The following is a 14,578-nucleotide window of genomic DNA, read 5'->3' as shown; positions in this document are numbered from 1 at the left end:
AATTTGGCAGTGGTTTTGTTTTGGCAAAAAATGGGATTTCCACAGTGCTTGTGACAGTGAAGTAGTCGAATCCAATGTGTTTACTTTTCTGTATCTTACTTTGTAGAAAACATTTCACAGAGAAGTGTAAACTGTTTGGCTATAGATAAATTAATTGCATTCCCACCAGCATTGGTTGCTATGGATTTGATTTTTACATTGTTATCTAGTATCTCAATCCTATGGCTTTTTAAAAATGCATTCACCTGAGCGATAAGGAGTCTCCTAGGGGTTTGGAGGGACGAGGTCCTTCAGACAAGCTTCAATCTGTTTAAAAATATTTTAAATATATGCTGCTGCATATAAATCTGTGGAATTGGTGGCATATTTTATTGAGGTTATAATTTATTATTAGTAGTAGTATTTTGTGGTTTAGCATTTTGCAAACTGCCTTATGCGGGCAATATGCACTGAAAGGCAGGATATAAATCTTTTAGTTCAATCCCTCCATCTCAAGTAGCCGGGCAAGGGAAGGTCTTTTCAGAACATTCAAAAAAGCTTCTCCCCAATCACAGTTCCTGAGCTAACTGGACAAATGTGGCGTGATTCAGTACATAGCAAATTCAGTTTGAGGCATATGGTATTTTGTAAAGTCTGTTTCTCTTAAGGTGGCCATATGGAAAGGAGGACTGGGCTCCTGTATCGTTAACAGTTGGACAGAAAAGGGAATTTCAACTGGTGTCAGTTGTATGCATGCAGCACCTGGTGAAATTCCCTCTTTATCACAACAGTTAAATTGCAGGAGTCCTGCCCTCTTTTGTATCTGGTCACTCTAGACAAAAGAGGGCAGGGCTTCTGCAGTTTTAACTGTTGTGACGAAGAGGGAATTTCTCCAGGTGCTGAATGCATACCTCTATATTAAAATTGGAGTCATACCATTACTCTTGCACTCTGAAAGATACATGTATATTTCCTCAGTTACTCCCAGAACAATAACCAGTCATTGGCCTTGCAACTGCAGGACTAATCCCAGCCTCTACTTTGCCCAGGCAGGCAAAGCTAATAGATGCTTCTATGTTATTTATTTGTTTACAATTAATACCTATTTTATCCAATCCTTTCTCCAATGTGCTTGGTGTGGCAGACACTGTTCTTCCTCTGCTACTGTCTCTTCACAACAGCATTGTGGGGTAGATTATGCTAACAGAGTATGGCTCTGTACAGAAGACACGTGGAAGACATTCCCCCGACTGTGGAATGATCTCCCCGATGAGGCTCGCCTGGCGCCAACATTGTTATCTTTTCGGCGCCAGGTCAAGACTTTTCTCTTCTCCCAGGCATTTTTAACAGCTTTTTAACAGCATTTAACAACGTTAAGTTTGTTTTTAATGGACCCCACAATTGTTGTTTTTAAATGGATACTGTTGTTTTTATACTGTTTTTATGTGTGTGTGTGTGTGTTTTTAAATTGTATACTTTTAATGTTTACTATTTTAAAATGTTGTAAACCGCCCAGAGAGCTTCGGCTGTGGGGCGGTATATAAATGTAATTAAATAAATAAATAAATAAATAAATAAATCATGGCTTTAACCATGGTGAATAAGGCTTTTTGCCTTAAGGCTTTTTTGCCTTAAGCTTTTTGCCTTATTCACCATGGTTAAAGCCGTAGTTTGAGGTGTCTTCAGAACAAGGCCTATCTTTGGCCCAAGGTCATGGTTGAGTGGGGATTTGAACCTGAGTCTCTCCATGTTTTGGCAATCCAGATGTATCTGAGGTTCCCCTGTACCTGTTGCTGCAGAGAATCTAGATGCATCCTTGTTCTTTCCCTTGGGATGATGTGTTTACATTATATTGACATAGAAAGGGGTTATCAACATTGCACAGAGACAGAGTGACCATATTTGGTAAGCCAAAGAAGAGGACACCCAGTGGGGGGGGGCAGGATTGGAGACCCCAATTGGAGGGGAAAGTGTGTCATTCCTCCTCCGTACTGCTCCAATTGGGCCTGTTTCTATAATGTCTAGAATGACATTCCCCTTTAAGGACCAGATTGGAGCAGGGGTGTGTGCGATGCACCCCCAGAAAGCACACGCTGATGGCAGCCTTAAAGGGGAAAGTGTGTCAATCTAGGACATTATCGAAAATTACAGATAATCCCCCCTGACACCCAGGTTAGAACAAAACCCAGGACAAATCAAGGGAAATCCTGTCAGTTGGTCATCCTACACAGGGATCTTCTTGCTCTGACATAGGCATAATAAAGTGGTGGATGAATTCCACATGATGGCTTAATTTTCAAGGCACACTTCAGTAGGATGGCCACATATGAATCACCAAAAAACAATGACAAAAGAGGATACTAATTTGCATAAAAAATTAATGTATAATATATAAATGCAAATTTGGAAATAATTATTAAATAGAAACACAGTACCTGTATGCCTGCTTGTCCAGGGACTGTTGATGGCCAGCTTCCAGGCCCATCTCATGGTTCTTTATCTTTAAAATGGCTTTGGACTGGTTAGCCCTTCAAATAGAGGATACCTTCAACATAGAGGACTCTTTGGCAACTCTTCAAATAGAGGACTCTTCAAATAGATGGCATGTGGCCAGCCTACACTTCAGGTCATTTCATAGCAAATGCTTAGGGAATCAATCAATCAATCAATCAATAGTCTATGAACACTGTATGAAACTTTACCAGTTGTTGCACTTCCATCCCAGATATTCTCTCCAAGGAACCTATAGCAACTAATCTCCTATAAAATACTTAATTTGTTATAGGTGATTCGTTTCATTTGTTTGTATGTTACCTTCATAAAGAAGGGATTGAGGTTAAAACCAAAATCTAAAAAATGGAAGTCTCTAGACAAATTTACTCTGTGATAATTTAAGAGACAGGTGGTCTGTTAACTGTCAAATGGCCATGTGGTACTGATACCATTGCATATCAGCTAGAAAATGCTGCCTAACAATAAATATAATTGTATGTAAGCTATCAAATTCTGAAATACAGTTACAGGCCAACTAGCTTGCAGCCCCCAGGAAAGCCAGAGCTTACTTCTGAGTAGAAGTAAGATTATAATGTAAATCTGCAACCCTAGGCACACATACTTGGGATTAAGCCTCATTGAACACAATGGGCCTTATTTCTGAGTAGACATCGGACCCTCAGCATACTTACTTGGGAGTAAACTCCATTGAACTTAAAAGAATGCTCTTGGTGGGGTGGGGGAAGCATTTTACCCTCTTCGCCCTCAATTGCAGACATGGAAAGTCGTTCCTTAGCAAGTTCATATCACAATGCCAGCTTTATACACTGCCAATTTTGCACCATTAGGGTTTATTCCAACTTTTCTTTGATCTATTTTATAATGGAATAAGGGGGCGGGGGAAACCCGTGGAAGAAGTCATGGCTGATGCCGACATCATCAAAAGGACCCGCAAACTTCCATGAGTGGCCACTTATGAGCGCGCTTTCTTTTGCTCATGTGAAGAAGCCCACAGACTTAGCTTAATGGCCCTCAACCAGCCCACCACTAGTCCAGGATCTTCATGGCCACACAAATGCTAGAAAACTAATATTCACAGAACAGCTGTTGAATATTTGACACCAACATGTGCAGAACAAAATTGCTGGAAATAAATTAATTTCAGCTTTAATATAGATCTATATCTATAGACAAATGAGATGGTAGTTTCCACCAGGACCTGCTTGAGAGCCTCCCGAAAACAACTGGGTAGCTGTAGGTGTGGACAGAGTGATAAACAAGATGGTCATTTGTCTGTTGCCCTGAGGCAACTCTAATGTTAAATCTGAATGAGGCCAAAAAGTGCCCTTTCATAAGATTCTGTATTATTTTAATTCAGAATATATCAGGCAAAAACTTGTACTGGAATAAGCCAGTGTGGTTGCAATCCTATACACCAGGAGTTGCCAGAAGGTAGGTCTCCAGTTGTTTAGGACTTCAACTCCCAGAAGTCCCTGCTAGAACAGCAAGTGGTTAGGAATTCTAAGAGCTAACATCCAAAACATCTGTAGATCTACTTTCTGCCAAAACCTGCTACACCATGGGTGGGGGAAGCAGGTGCCATTTTTACATACGCCAAATGCCCCCCATGGGGTGCGCTCCCGTTTTCAAGATTTGGTTGCTTTAGGCTACCTTAGCAGTTTGCCACCAATATTGGCAGCAAATCAGAAATGTTTTTGCCACCACCACACATATCAGCAATAAGGACTACATGCAGCCCATGACTTATAAGTTACCAACTCTGCTATACTCACATATCTGGATTAAGTCCCATTGAACTTAATCACTATAAAGGAACAGAACTGTCCTGCATCTTTGTATTTCATTTGGTTGTAGGATATTATGGGGTTAAGTGTGTGTGTGTGTGTGTGTGTGTGTGTGTGTGTGTGCTAGTCAGTTTCAGCCATATTGTTAATTGTTTAGATGTTAAAAGTTTAGTTTAAGATATAAAGGTCGGGAAGTTTAGACCAGGAAGCAGGAGGATGAAAACTTCAGCCAAGGTCAAAATGTCATCCTAGAAAATGGAATATTATAAAGTTCAACAAGAGGTCCAAAGAAAAAAAGAGAGGGAGGGTTAGTCAGGAAACCGAAACATAGTTACCAGAAATGAACAAGAAACTACCCTCCTGATTCGCTGAAGTTCAGGAAAGAAAAAAGAGAAGAAAAGATAAAAGCCAGAGATAAAAAGTCAGAGAAAGAGAAAGCAAAAAGAGGCCAAAGTGCTGGAGAAAACAAAAACCAAAGCTGAACCAAGGACTTTAAGATATCACTTGGATCAAGAGACTTGGATAAAACAGGGTAACAGCCTAGTTAGATTAGTTAGATGCATTAATCTCTGGGTGTTTTCTAAACCTATCGATCAGGTGTGTGAATTCAGATTTTGCAACTTTGTTATTGACATTTTTCTTCACTAAACTTTAAACCTTTTTATTTGAAATTTTGTGGTCTCTTTTGGTGGAAGTGCACATTGCATGTCTAATAGCTAGACACACACCACCTAAAGTAGGTATCTAACACCTGATGGAAGCAGCCAGAGAAATAAAAATGTCACTCTGGTGGCAGAGGAAAAACCAATGGGAAGGGAAGAGCAAGAAGAAGTGTGGCATTTTGTTTTGCCTGTTACTCCTTCCACTCACAGAACAGGGTGTTGCTGGTCTATGGCTGGGACCTACTTCTGAGTAGGTGTGCATGGGATTGCACTGCAAGTCTTCCATTTTGACCTTGCTTTCCTACTGCACCATAAAGTGCCTGATGTCCCACAGAGTCAGGTGGAGAAAATAAATGTGTTACAGAAATCACGTGCCACAGAAGTAAATAGCAACGTACTCAGTTGCAGAAGGCAGCCGGCAGTAAATATTATACTGCGCATTCGATTAAACTGTAACCAAAAATTGTTGTCAGGTACTTATTTTATCTGGTCAAACAAAAGTGGGTGCTGGTAAGTGCTGCTGTTCTAGGCACTGTGAATATTTAGCGTATTTAGAATGTGGATATTTAGAAAATATTTGCGTAAAATAGAAATACAATATTTGCTTTAAAAGGCTAAGCTATGGTGAAGAGGGATGTAAGCTGACATTTCTATTGTATTCCTTAAAAGCTACAACAGAAATAATAATAATAATAATAATAATAATAATAATAATAATAATAATAATAATAGCAGCAGCAGCTGGAGGACACCAGGTTAGAGAAGGCTAAATTATAACCAAGGTTGTTCAGAAGCGATAAGAGGTTTTCCTAGCTCTTATTTTTGGAGTTGAAAGTGGATAGGCAAAAAGATGATTGGATTATGCAAGAAATACTAAGGCAGAAAATAGCATAATATTGGATAGGAAACAGCATTAAAACCAGGAGGAAAACAGCACAGGCTTCCTAGGGTAGGGCTTCTCAAACCAAGCCATCCATGAGCTGTGAAAAATTAAACCCTCTTGAATGTACGCAATTCTTTATTTGACCACTTTGGAGGGGGGGTAGGAGCTCTCTTTAGAATTAAGGCTGTACATATTTATATTTCAGAGATTAATGCTGAAGAGCTTGGGGAATCAGGAAGTCCACATTTCAGCTGAAATTAACAATTCATTCCTAAATTTGTAAGTCCTATTGTCCTCCTTGAAGACTGTTCAATGGCATTTACTTCTGAATAGACATTCATAGGATTTTGCTAAAACTGAATTAAACTGGCTTGAATTCCATTGTGTTGCTTTAACCATGTTAAGGTTTAAGCAATATTGAAGCCCACTCTTACCTCAAGAGGGACAAGAAGTTCTGCAACAAATATTTGTATCATTCAGAAGTGAAAACAGAGTGGTACTCACATGCTACAAAATGTCTTACTAAAGCTTTACTCCTCTGATCAGATGCAGCAATTGGACTTTGGAAAGCAAACAAACATGTTTATGCATAAGATCTCTTTAAGCTCAAGCATCTTTGCAACTTTGACAATTCTTGTAGAGAAATAATAGACCTTACATCATCTGTTCTTCCTGGAGCAGCAGAATAGCTGCTATGCTGGGGCGACCATAAGGAAAGGAGGACAGGGCTCCTGCATCTTTAACAGTTGTTTAGGAAAGGGAATTTCAGCAGAGGTCAGGGATATTTGATTATGTGAGCAGGACCAAGGTGGCCACCTCAATTTTGCTCAAATGCTAAGCACCCCGTGGCTGCTCCTCCATCACCATTCCCCATTGTATTTGTATATTGAGGTTAACCCATAAATGGTTTCTCCACCATTACTTTTCATGGAAATTTGTCCGCAATTACTGAACATCTCATTAGAGACCACTCTGATGAGCTTCCAAGTACCCCAGGGTCCCCCAAAATACAATCTGAAACCGCCAAAGTTAGCTATTGTTCTTTTCTGTTATTCTTTTCTAGACTGAAATACCCTTGAACAATGCTCTTGCAAGTATTTTGCATTGTTGTGCTGGCCACATTGTGCGTGAGGACAACTGACCCTGACCAGTGCAGATGTGAAGATAGAATGCATACTTGCATTGTCCGTGATGGAACTCCTGGAGTTAATGGATTACCTGGGAGAGATGGGTTGCCAGGACCTATAGGTGAAAGGGGAGAGCAAGGTACAACCCAATTAAAATATTAGGGAGATGTTTAATGTGGCCAGAAATATTGCAATATATAGATTTTTTTTCTCCCAATGAAACTGTCATTGAGGTCAACTCATGTTCAGTGTTTACTCTAGTAGAAAGAGTTAACCTCCTATCTAGGAATAGAGGTGGATGAGATCATCAGGAGGAGACACAGGCCTTAGCTAGACCTACCTGCTATCCTGCGTCAGAGGAGGGAAGATCTTGCATTGTGTTTAACGCGAGATCCCTCCGTCTACACATGACAACGTGCGACAACCTCAGGAGGAGAGGTGTCGCGCCCGCAATTTTTTTTTAAGTGACTCGAGCACACAAACACTCGTTTGCAAAAGGTAGGTCTTTATTATTATTTTTCCTGCAACTGCGGCCTAGTCTTCCTGTTTGAGTCCTCGGGCTCAGTTGAAGCAGCTGCGGGACCGCAGACCGATGCAGGTAAGGGAGAGGAGGGAGAGGGTTTACCTGACGCCACTCCCCGCCACTGCGGAGCTCCGATTCGGAGCCGGAGCTCCGCAGCGGAGCGGAGTAGCCCCCAGGCGGATCGAGGCGGGGAGGAGCAGGCCTGATCCGCAATTTGCAGATCGGCTGCGAAGAGGATCGGGGGGTCTGTGCACACCCCTATTAAATACTGCAGTCAGGAGCTTTCATGGTGCCAGGAAATCCTGCTCCATAAATATTTTTTGTCTGTTGCTTTCACCCATCCAATTCATGGGATGACCAGGATTGCAAGGGATTCAGGGTCCCCCAGGGAAAGCCGGGCCTCCTGGGCAAAAAGGAGATTGTGCTCCCTTAGGAGAGAGCGGATCAAGTGAAAGTAAGCATATTGGTAAGTACCTGAGGGTTGTTGAGTTGTTTTCCTTAAAATTAAAGTGGAAAGATGCCATACAATGACAGACAGACTTAGAATGACTTTTTGGTACAAATTTTTACTATGTGGGCCTAAAGTACACATAACGTGAGTCCTGCCTACACTACCAATTGTGGGGAAAGCAGAGCAAGGTCCAAGGCAAAGTGCAGAGAGGGGAAAGAACTGTGCAGAGGAGAAGAGGGAGGGAGAGGGAGGAACCCGAGTGTCCCCCGGCTGTATCAAATACGATGATCTCACATGTTACGCCAGTGTGGTGTAGTGGCTAAAGTGTCAGACTGGGAGTTGGGAGGTCTGGGTTCTAGTGCCCACTCAGCCATGGAAACCCTCTGGGTGACTTTGGGCCAGTCAAACTCTCAGCCCAACCTACCTCACAGGGTTGTTGTTGTGAGGATAGAAATGGAGAGGAGGAGGAGGAGGATTATGTATGCCGCCTTGGGCTTTTTGGAGGTAAAAAGGCAGGATATAAATGCAATAAATAAATAATAAATAAAATAAAATTTGTATTTGTGGGTACTTGTTTCTTTCTAAGTAGCATCAATGTGCCCCCAATCCAGTTTATGATTGTGGGGAGGGGGGAACATAGGGGGGGTTACAATTTCCCTCCTTGCTATGGTCTTGATGAAAATGTTTCTCACACACATACACACACATTCAAAAGCTGGTATTTGCCACAGGAAGGAAGCTACTACTGGTGCCAATAGCAGTTTCCCTCCTGGGAAAAACAGCGTGGGAGTTGGAATCATCAGGACCACAGCAATGGTTAAAAAAAATTCTCCAGGGATAGCTTCAGGTTTGGGGGTGCCTTGGGCAAGTGGGACACCTCCTCCATCTTGGGCCCTGGTGGGCTTCCCTGGCAGTGGTATTCGTGCACCTAGCTGTGCTGGGTGGCTGAGTGTACTTACCATTTAAATTTCCCATAATGCCCCTGAGTGATGCTACTTCAGTGGCATCACAGTAAATTAAAACGGCGAGTAGACCCAGCTGCCTGGCCTTGCTCAGAGTGCCAGGGTGGGGAGGAAAATAAAGTGGGCCAAAGGTAGGCCTCAGTGGTGGGTGTCTGGCAGGGTCCTGGGTCTTGGCACCTGCCCAAGGATGCCAGATAAAGAGACCAGACTGGGCCCCTCTATCACTGCATTGACACAATCCAGTTTAGCCCAGACACAAGGGGTGGTTATTTAAATGCACCAAAGTGAATCTGCATTTAATGCAATGTTTACATTGACCCTGGTGAATATTGTAAGAATAATAAAAAAAAATCACTTTTTTGTTCAGAGCTTGAACAGCTTAAAACTCAGATGAAGGAATTGCAAATACAACTGCAGGCTTTGCACGAAGAAGTTAACAAAACCAAGAAAGGTAACTTGCTGTAACATAATAGAATGTGGAAAATGATGTAGTTTGGCTGAAGGCAGAAAATGATATTGTCCATTTGGCGGGGGGGACTGGACGAACTCTTCTACTACCATCTCTTTTTTCTCTCTGTAGTTTATGCTACTCAGGACAATTGTTGAGCAGAATAGACAGTAACCTTGAAGTTCCCTAAAATCAGATTTATTCCTCCAAGGTGCAAGCATTCTAAGGGCTTGCTGGACAACTCTATACTAAATTTAATAAAAATGAAGCTAAATTTGGCATTCATCAGAATTAGACATATTAACAGTTCAATCTTATCTACTCAAAAATAAGTCCCATTGTGTTCAATAAGGCTTACTGCCCCCACAAGTAAATAGGTATGGGATTGTAGCCTAATTACCAGGACGTCACTTTGAAAAGCACTGAATATACTCCATACATAATTCAGCCGTTTTGCTGCATTTAATTTTTGACACACTTGCGCAGTCATGAAAACTTGAGAATTTTCCTTCGAAATTATCTCCAGCTCTGTTATTGTAGGTTAAAGCAGCAGCAGCACTTATTGTGCAATGTTTGTTAAGATCGCATATTCAATTAATTAGTCATCTATACTATACTCAAATGTTTTTATGTTTAGGTTTATACTCACATTTTATATTGCTTTTGTCTTATTTTGCTGATTAATTGTAAGCCATTCCAAGATAGTTTTTTCGGCTGAGGAGTGGAATAAAAATACTTTAAATATATAAATAAATTCATCCTTATGCCCCCACTTGTTTTGTTGAGGGGGACATAAAGTCACTGATAGACCCTCTTGAGCAACATGTTGTTTTTCACAGGCTGCCCTGACCCAGCACTGAGTAGGAGTACTTTGGGGAGCAATGACAGTGTTATTCATTACAGGACAAATGTAGCTTGAACCAAATGGGCCCTGTTCGTTATCATTTTGCATTTGTCCCAAAATGAATTCACACCCCTAAAAAAAAAACCCAACAACTATCAATTCGGTATTCAACAACTATAGTGAACAAAGTCGGTGTATTTATGAGGGCCTTGCTAGACCAGGGGTTAGCGCGGTGCGAGGCCCGTGCTCATTCCTGTGCGTCCAGATGACGCACAGGGGATCCCGGCCTCAGCCAGGGTTCAAGCCGCCCTGGCACCGCGCTAACGGGAACTGCTTGTAGCATGGTTCTTCCCATGGTCCTGGCCTCAGGTCGGGCTGAGGCTGGGACCGCAGGCATGTAGCCAGGTCCGCCGCTTTTCCTGGCCATTGGATTTACTTCCGAGTAGCCAGGAAAAGTGGTGGACAGGCCGCAGTGCTTCACAGGAGTGCTGTGGCAGTCAGGGCTATGGGGGGGGACATGGGGGGCAGGAAACAGAGGCCGGGGAGATTGGGGGGAATCGCGACCCAGGGGACATCGGGGGGAATTGCTGGCGGGGGGGGACATTGGGCGGGGGATTGGACATCGCAGGCAGGGGGTGGGCGGGGGAAGGAGATTGGGGCCAGGGGGCAGGCAGGGGATCGGACATCACAGGTGGGGGTGGGGGGGAGAAGGAGGACAGGGCCGGGCAGGGGATCGGACATTGCGGGTGGGGGGTGGGCGGGGGAAGGGGAATGGGGCCAGGCAGGGGATTGGACATTGCAGGCGGGGGATGGAGAATGGGGCCAGGGTGGTGGTGGGGATTGGACATCACGGGTGGGGGAGGGAGAACTGGGCTGGGTGGGGAGATCGTGGATGGGGGGAAGGAGAATTTTTTTAAAAAACACCCCTACTTACCTTTCCTGCCTCCTGCCACTTTAAAAATAAAAAATGGCGGCCGCGACAGCTCTCCTCCAGAGCTCGTTGTGGCTCGCGTTTGAATAAAGGTGAGATCTCGCATTCTTCATAATGCGAGGTCTCCCCTCCTCTCCCCCGGATTCTCACTTAGGTCTAGCAAGGCCCCATATGAAGCATGTACACAAAAATCCATCTGGGATCTGCGTAATATTAAAAGTAGGAATTATGGAAGTGCTAAAAGAAATTATCAGACTCAGGCCTTAGCTAGACCTAAGGTTTATCCTGGGATTGTCCCAGGGTCATCCCTGCCTGCTCCCAGGATATCCTGTGTGTCATTTACATGAACAGGGATGACCCCGGGACGATCCCGGGATAAACCTTAGGTCTAGCTAAAGCCTCTAATGGATCACGTGGATTTTCAACATGGGAGGATTTGTGGTCTTCTGCTATAATAATCAGAATATATGGCACAAGTTTAGGTTGGTTTCACACATCCCTACACCTAATGAGGTTGGGCAGAGCTGCACATTGCAAGTGAAATAAATTTGGGACATTTCTTTATCATTTCAGCTCTGTGTAATCCTCCTGGTGTAAGAGTTGGTGAAAAGATATTCACCGCAGACGGCTCCAAAGGCACCTATGATTTTGCAAAACTCAGTTGCGTGCAGAAGAGTGGCATGCTCGCATCTCCAAGGAATGCTGCTGAGAACAGGGGTGTGCAGCAAATTGTGGGGTTGCATAAGAAACATGCAGTCCTTGGCATAAATGATAAAGAAAAAGAAGGTACATACAAGTATCCGAATGGAGAAACAATAGGATTTACAAACTGGAATGAAGGTGAACCCAATAATCTTAGTCAAGAGGACTGTGTAGAGATATTTGAAAATGGATTGTGGAATGACGTTGCATGTAGCACTGAATATCTAATAGTTTGTGAATATGAATCCAGATGTGATTGAGAGGATTCCTTAGTATGGCATTTTACATATGTTAATTTTAACTTTCAGACAACTATAGAATTTATAGTCGATTAACCTTCTGTTAAGGTCTAACTGATGAATTAGTTGTATTTATATTTAAATAAATGTGTGTATGACTCAACATTTAGTAGAAGGCTCTTTTTGAATTCTGAGATAACAAAATCTAGCAACTATTGTTGGGGGTGGAGGGCATATTTCAATAGCACACTAGAATCAAGACAGCTTCAAACATGTTACATTTATATATTTTAACATTTTTCAATTATACAAAAGGACATGATAATATATGAAATTAATCCCCAAGGAAGATAGGTTTGAGAAGCAATTGAAAAACTTCCTAATTGTCATTTATTAACAATAATGGAATTATACTTGTACAGTGGAATGTCTGTAATGTCAACGGGGCAGTAAAATAAACCTTTTTTTGAAATTTTAAAAAATAAAGTAAACATGTGGGGATGTATCCAGGATCTGTCTCCCAGAAGAGGAAGGGACCTTCCACCTCTGGTCTCTTTTGTATTCACCCAATAAGACAGATTTACAATCAATTACTTTTATTATGCAAGCCATAGCTAGATCAACAGTGCCTAAGGTTACAATTGGAATCCAGAAATAGCAATGTGGAGCTAAGTTGTCCAGGCAGCTTTGCATAATGTGATACTAATTTGACTAAAAGTAGCTATCATTGGTTAATGAACTCTGATTGAAAGTGGCAATGAAACCACTGCCAGTCGTCTCTTCACAACCTGAGTGGCTATCTAAATCCTGATCCAGATTAGAGGCCCTGTGTCTGCTCTAGAGCAAAAATGATCTGCTAGACCTCCCTGCTCCCGCCCCGTCCTGGTTTTGCCAGCTGCTTCATGGATAGTTCAAATGGGCGAAGCTAGGAGAGCATCACCTCCACCCCCAGTCTCATCCAACTGGGTCTCTGTGATACAAGCCAAGTCAGCATACTCTAGGGTGACCCTATGAAAAGGAGGACAGGGCTCCTGTATCTTTAACAGTTGTATTGAAAAGGAAATTTCAGCAGGTGTCATTTGTATATCTGGAGAACCTGGTGAAATTTCCTCTTCATCATAACAGTTAAAGGTGCAGGTGCCCTGCCCTCTTTTAAATCTGGTCACTCTGGTATAGCTCCTGCAGCTTTAACTGCTGTGATGAAGCAGGAATTTCCCCAGGTTCTCTATATATACAAATGATACCTGCTGAAATTCCCTTTTCTATGCAACTGTTAAAGATACAGGAACCTTGTCCTCCTTTTCATATGGTCACCCTAGCATACTCATCCAGGATCAAGTCCAGGATGGCTGTTGTTTTCCCAATCACTGACCTGGCATTCAGCAGCAGTACCTTCAACCCAGTGGGACTACCACCAAGGTCATCCAGGCTCTGTGAACTGAGAGGCATTCCAGGAGCAAACAACTCCCTGTTGCAATCTCTTCCCCTATAATGCCCTGGCTGCCTGCTACCATCATATCTCCCTCTGCCCTCCACTTTTAAAATGGCTGCTGCTTAACTAGGGAAATGTGGAGTTCTGTTTTGCAATCCATGGAATTGTGCAAAAGTAAGCTGGCATATTCTTATCTGTATGATGTTTGTCCACTGCACTTCTTGGCCAATCTTAGTCAAAGATCTTCTGACTTTTTAAATGATCTCTTCTACAGTCAAACTGTCTGCTTCAGCTTGTCCGGTGGAACCACTTTGATTCCGGTAACTAATACTGCTTTACATTAATGCCGGATCAAAATGATCCCCTGGCAGGCAGGGGGCGGTAAAACTCTCTGGATTCGAACATGTAGTTTGGCATTCCATGATAGTGACAAAGATTGAAGGAAAAAACATCTATACATGATGGTGAGAAGGCTCCAGAGTGCAACCAAATGCTTGGGGTCAAGGTTCCTTCAGAAGAGCTCTTGCATGGTTGTCGTCCCCTTCAACAAGACTTCCATCAGAGAGCCTCCTGGTGGATTGCACTCTATGAGAGTGCAATGCCAAGGTTGCTCTTTTAGGATGGTAGAAGTCCTGGTACAGACACAACGCTTGCTTCTTGAAAGCCATGATTTGCAAATCAGAAGCCAGTCTTGGGATGGAGTGTTTGTTCTCTCCCTCCAACTCCCCACAACTCTCTGGAGTAAAACCACACACCACCACACCACCCTTTTCAGCTCAGCTGTAATTATGGTTTTCTGTTACAAAGCAGGTTATCTCAAAGTCCAGGGATTAAAACGATGGTTTGGGCCAAATTTACAGATGAGGGCTATAAGGGAATTTTGTGTCTGCATGCAAATCTCCAGTTAAAGCAGGGAAAGGAGGAGTGGGGAAAAAACATTTGCTTCTTAAGATGGCTCCTAATTTGCAAACTATGGTTTTCCCCAGCTTGCTGGGAACCTGCATTGTGGCGGCACTAGGCCACAGTCTTTTGGTTTCCTTTAAAACTGATGGAAGGTTACTTTCTGTGGTTGTCTCCAGTTCTAGTATTGCAAGAAA

The 14,578-nt window shown here is 42.7% G+C and overlaps 1 protein-coding gene across 6 annotated transcripts; it reads left to right on the top strand.

The window, feature by feature from the left end:
* The first annotated feature begins 4,721 nt into the window (after positions 1-4,721).
* Positions 4,722-12,271, top strand: LOC134402292 (mannose-binding protein C-like). Of its 6 annotated transcripts, none has more exons than XM_063131671.1 (6): positions 4,722-4,809; positions 6,028-6,101; positions 6,886-7,088; positions 7,834-7,938; positions 9,253-9,336; positions 11,682-12,271. In XM_063131671.1, the coding sequence occupies exons 3-6, from the start codon at positions 6,905-6,907 to the stop codon at positions 12,068-12,070; spliced, it is 762 nt and encodes a 253-aa protein (XP_062987741.1). In that variant the 5' UTR covers positions 4,722-4,809; positions 6,028-6,101; positions 6,886-6,904; the 3' UTR covers positions 12,071-12,271. The 6 variants fall into 6 exon arrangements, with proteins under 6 accessions (XP_062987741.1, XP_062987740.1, XP_062987745.1 ...); XM_063131673.1 differs by lacking the exon at positions 4,722-4,809 and adding an exon at positions 5,361-5,412; XM_063131672.1 differs by lacking the exon at positions 4,722-4,809 and adding an exon at positions 5,429-5,449.
* Positions 12,272-14,578: the final 2,307 nt, after the last annotated feature.

This window comes from Elgaria multicarinata, chromosome 8 (assembly GCF_023053635.1).
Source record: "Elgaria multicarinata webbii isolate HBS135686 ecotype San Diego chromosome 8, rElgMul1.1.pri, whole genome shotgun sequence".
Classification (NCBI taxonomy): Eukaryota; Metazoa; Chordata; class Lepidosauria; order Squamata; family Anguidae; genus Elgaria; species Elgaria multicarinata.
Note: the sequence above shows the minus strand (reverse complement) of the source record. Positions and strands in the feature narration are given on the sequence as shown.

What these genes read in the sequence shown, in the direction of transcription:
- LOC134402292 (XM_063131670.1), top strand. Translation starts at nt 6,905, where the DNA reads ATGCTCTTGCAAGTATTTTGCATTGTTGTGCTGGCCACATTGTGCGTG. An exon ending in AGGTGAAAGGGGAGAGCAAG is followed by an intron (nt 7,089 to 7,833) that starts GTACAACCCAAT and finishes TGGGATGACCAG; the next exon opens with GATTGCAAGGGATTCAGGGT. An exon ending in AAGTGAAAGTAAGCATATTG is followed by an intron (nt 7,939 to 9,252) that starts GTAAGTACCTGA and finishes TTTTTTGTTCAG; the next exon opens with AGCTTGAACAGCTTAAAACT.